Source organism: Orycteropus afer, unplaced genomic scaffold (assembly GCF_000298275.1).
Source record: "Orycteropus afer afer isolate SDZICR_OR568_19922 unplaced genomic scaffold, OryAfe1.0 scaffold00145, whole genome shotgun sequence".
NCBI lineage: Eukaryota > Metazoa > Chordata > Mammalia > Tubulidentata > Orycteropodidae > Orycteropus > Orycteropus afer.
Genome location: NW_006921732.1, coordinates 2,776,752 through 2,781,290, shown reverse-complemented (window position 1 = coordinate 2,781,290; position 4,539 = coordinate 2,776,752). Strand labels below are relative to the sequence as shown.

The 4,539-nt window shown below is 40.3% G+C and overlaps 1 protein-coding gene across 1 annotated transcript in view; it reads left to right on the top strand.

Annotated features, from left to right (window-relative positions):
- Nucleotides 1-4,128, top strand: part of LOC103201284 (calreticulin-like) — a 103,925-nt gene extending 99,797 nt beyond the window's left edge. Inside the window, 1 exon segment of the mRNA XM_042781662.1 lies at nucleotides 4,108-4,128. Within this exon segment, the coding sequence (XP_042637596.1) occupies nucleotides 4,108-4,128 (21 nt within the window).
- Nucleotides 4,129-4,539: the final 411 nt, after the last annotated feature.

Genomic DNA, 4,539 nt, shown 5'->3' with positions numbered 1-4,539 from the left:
TGTAAATCTTCACCCAAATCCTAATAAAAAAAAAAAAAAAAAAAACCAAATTGGAAGTGAGGAAGCAGAAAAAGTAAGGTAGATAACTTTTGATAAATTTGACTGTTAAGGGAGCAGAGAAATGAGGCCAGAGAGAAATTTTGTGCCAAATAGCTCTTAAAGATAAAAGAAAGTATAACAGGTTTGTGTGCTGATAGATACCATGGTGATGAGACTGTTGATGTCAGGAGAAAGAGGGGAAAACCAAAGGATCAAAGCCAGGAGAAGGCAAAAGAGAATGTGTGATTCAGAGTACAAGTGGAGGAACAGGCCTTTGAAAGGCCTTAGTTTCTTCTTCCTGTGAGGAAGAAGAGGAGAGAAGTTAATGAGGATGTGTTCAGATACAAGCAGGTTTAAAGATGTAGACCTGTTGCAGGGATTGTTGTGAGGCTTAAATGAGATTATGTATGTAACACATTTAAGTCAGTATTTGTAACATGGTTACCAGTTGCTGTCAAGTCAATTCAGACTCATGGCAACACATGGCTCCACAGGTTTTTCATGACTGTGATTTTTCCAAAGCAGATAAACAGGCCTTTCTCCTGAGACACGTCTGGGTGGGTTCAAATCATCCACCTTTCAGTTAATAGCCAAGTGCTTAATTAAGCAGGGAGTCCTTGGAACATGGTTAAGCCGAGCCAATTGCCACTGCATCATTCCCAACTCGTGGTGACCCCATGTGTTACATAATAGAACTGCACGCCACAGGATTTTCAAGGCTGTGACCTTTCAGAAGCAGATTACCAGGCCTTTCTTCCAAGGCCCCTCTGGGTGGATTCAAACTACCAACCTTTTTGGTCAATAGTGTAATACTTAATCATTTGCACAACCCAGACAAACCCAGGTTTGTCTTCTCACAAACCACTTCTGAAAAATCAGCCACTGAAAACCCTATGGAGTATATAGTTCTATTCTGACACACTTGAAGTCACTATATATCAGAATTAACGACTGGAACACAGCTAGAGCTTAGCAAATAGGAGCTGATGTTCACAATGAATATGCAGTGAATTCTGGAAGTCTATGACAGAGGATGTGAAAGAGGGATACCATTGCTGATGTCAGATGGATCTTGGCTAAAAGCAGAGAATACCAGAAAGATGTTTACCTGTGTTTTATTGACTACCAAAAGGTGTTTGACTGAGTGAATCATAATAAATTATGGATAACATTGCGAAGAATGGGAATTCCAGAACACTTAATTGTGGGGTACTGCATGGTTTAAAATCAGGAAAGGTGTGTAACAGGGCATATTCTTTCATTATACTTGTTTAATCTGTATTCTGAGCAAACAATCCGAGAAGCTGGACTATATGAAGAAGAACGTGGCATCAGGACTGAAGGAAGACTCATTAACAATCTGTGATATGCAAATGACACATCCTTGCTTGCTGAAAGTGAAGATGAAGTGAAGCACTTACTGATAAAGATCAAAGACTACAGCCTTCAGTATGGATTACACCTCAACAGAAAGAAAGCAAAATCCTCACAACTGGACCACTAAGCAACATCACAATAATGGAGAAACTATTGAATTCAAAATGCTCTATAGAAGTAAGGATGGCAAAACCTCATCTTATGTACTCTGGACATGTTATCAGGAGGAATAGTAGATGAAATATAGGGTTAGCAGAAAACAGGAAGACCCTCAATGAAATGGATTGATGCAGTGGATGCAACAATAGGCTCACACTTAGCAAAATTTGTGAGGATGGCAAAGAACTGGGCAGTATTTCCTTCTGTTGTTACGAATCGGGAACAGCTTGATGGTACCTAACAACAATGGCAGAAGAAAAGAAGCCCTGGTAGTGCAGTGGTTAAAGTGCTCAACTATGAACTGAAGGTCAGTGATTGGAATCCACCAACCACTCTATAGGAAAAAAGACCTGATGATCTGCTCTTGTAAAGATTACACCCTAGTAAAATTTATGGGTTCAATATAAAAACATTCTATATAATGCCTGACCAAACAAACAAAAACCAATCCCACTGCCTTGAGTCAATTCCAACTCATAGTGACCTCCATCACGTTTCCAAGGCTATAAATCCTTACAGAAGTAGATTGACTTACCTTCCTCCCATGGAGCAGTTGGAAGGTTCGAACCACCTACCTATAGGTTAGCATTCCAATACCTTAACCATAGTGTCACCAGAGCTCCTTAATACTTCTCAAACCCATCAAGGTAATCAGAAACAGGAAAAGTCTGAGAAACTGTCACAGCCAAGAGTACCCTAACACTGTGAGTAAGTATAAACTGGTATCCTGGATGGTATCTGGAAGAGAAAATTATTATTAGGTAACATCTAAAACTAGTGAATTAGGTTTATTAGTTGTGACAGATGTAAGATGTTAACATTGTGGGACATTGGGTATGGGGTATGTGAAAATCTCCTGCATTATCTTTGCAACTTTTCTGTAAATCTAAAACTGTTCTAAAATAAAATATCATTTTTAAAAAACAAAAACAATTCTCTGTCATATAGTTGAAATCAACTCAGTAAAACACAAAACAACATGGCAGAGCATAAAAGTCCCTGGATAGCATAAACAGTTAGGGGATGAACTACTTGCCAAAAGGTCAGCAGTTTGAACTCAACCAGACGTGCCTCAGAAGACAGGCATGGCAGTCTGCTTCTGAAAGGTCACAGCCTTAAAAATGCTATATAGCAATTCTACTCTGCACACATGGGGACACCATGAGTTGGAATCAACGTGACTGCAACCAACAACAACACAGCAGAGGAGGAGGACCTACCCTGGTACAAGATTGTTGTTGTGTGCCATCGAGTCAGCCCTGACTCATAGCGACCCCTCCTTGGGTTTCCGAGGCAGTATCACTACGGAAGTAGGATTGCCCAACCTTCCTTCCGAGGAGTGACTGGTGGGTTTGAACCGCCAGCCTTCTGGTTAGCAGTCAAGTGCTTTAGCCACTATGCTACCAGAGCTCCTGGTACAAGATTAGGGACAAACTTTTACTCTGGGCCTCAGCCCCTCTTATTCAAAAAGAGAGAATTAGATCACATACCTTCTAAGGGCTCTTTTAGCTTCAAGATCTCTATGAGTCTCCTACATCTTTGAGATTATTAGGTCTTCTGAAAATTCATTTTATTCCTTAAACTGCAACCAAGAAAAGAATCTGGGTTACCACTTGAGGGCAGTACAAAATGACATTGCATATCATTTTGGTGGTTTTATTGTTTCAGTTGCTAGAACAAAACAAAGCCCATGACATGATTTTCTCCTGAATGTGGTAGGTGAAATAAAGCTCCTGCTATTATCATGTTTTCAAATGTTTTAAACAATGTAAGCCAAATTTAATTTACAGCAAGTTTTTGGGAAAAAGAGTGAGGGATGAAAGGCAAACACCCTGACACATGTTATGATTTCAATAAAGAATAACTGACAACAAAAAAATTAGAGCAGATCAGAGTTGGAAAGGGCCCTAGAGAAGAATGAATCCACAGGACCCAGGGTTCCAGAGGAGGAAAGGGACTAGGCCAAAGTCACAATGATGTGGTAGAGAAGGTAACGTTTTTAAAACTTATCCTGCTAGTCTGTAAAGACAGAGTTCTCCGTACACTTGATTTACACGGTTGGGAGTGACACACATGCATTCTCTGACTACCTTCACAAAGTGTGGTTAATCCCATTCTGCTACAATCAAGACAACAGAATTTTGCATTTTCTTGAAATAAGCTTTTGGAAAATGTCTAAGGTATTTATACATTGGTTTCAGTAGAAAGCAAAGTGTCGTCCAGTTCACATTGATGAAATGCACTTAACAAGCTGCAATTATTGGACTGAACCGAAGAAATAAATCAATTTTCTGTGTTCAAAAAAAAAAAAAAAAAAAAGACAGAGTTCTCATATTTTCAAACAGCACCTTACAAAGAGGTTGACCCTATGTTGGTATTGACACTGAGTTCCTGAAAAAATAATGATATCCTGTGCCTTCTTCCATCCTGAAACGATATGACTATTCACCTCCGACTGTTATCCACTTTAACTGGTCCTAATGTTCTGGCCAGTACAGTTCTGATCATATCTAACACCCTTTCCCCTTCCAGATAGCAGCTTCAGATCCTTAACACACAAGTGGTTATAATTGAAAGCCACTGGAAAGAAGGTGGATGGGCATGTGGCAGTACATTGTTTGGAAAGAAACAACAGTATCAGTGGAGTAGACAGGAGGTGTTTTTGTTGTTAGGTGCTGTCGAGTTGGCTCTGACTCATAACAACCCTATGTACAACAGAATGAAACACTGCCCATGGTCCTATGCCATCCTCACAATCCTTGCTATACTTGAGCCCATCGTTGCAGCCACTGAGTCAATCCATCTCGTTGGGGGTCTTCCCCTTTTTCACTGACCCTCCACTTTACCGAGCATGATATCTTTCTCCAGGGAATGGTCCCTTCTGACAACATGACCAAAGTAGGTGAGATGAAGTATGGCCATTCTGGCTTCCAAGGAGCATTCTGGCTGCACTTCTTTCAGGAC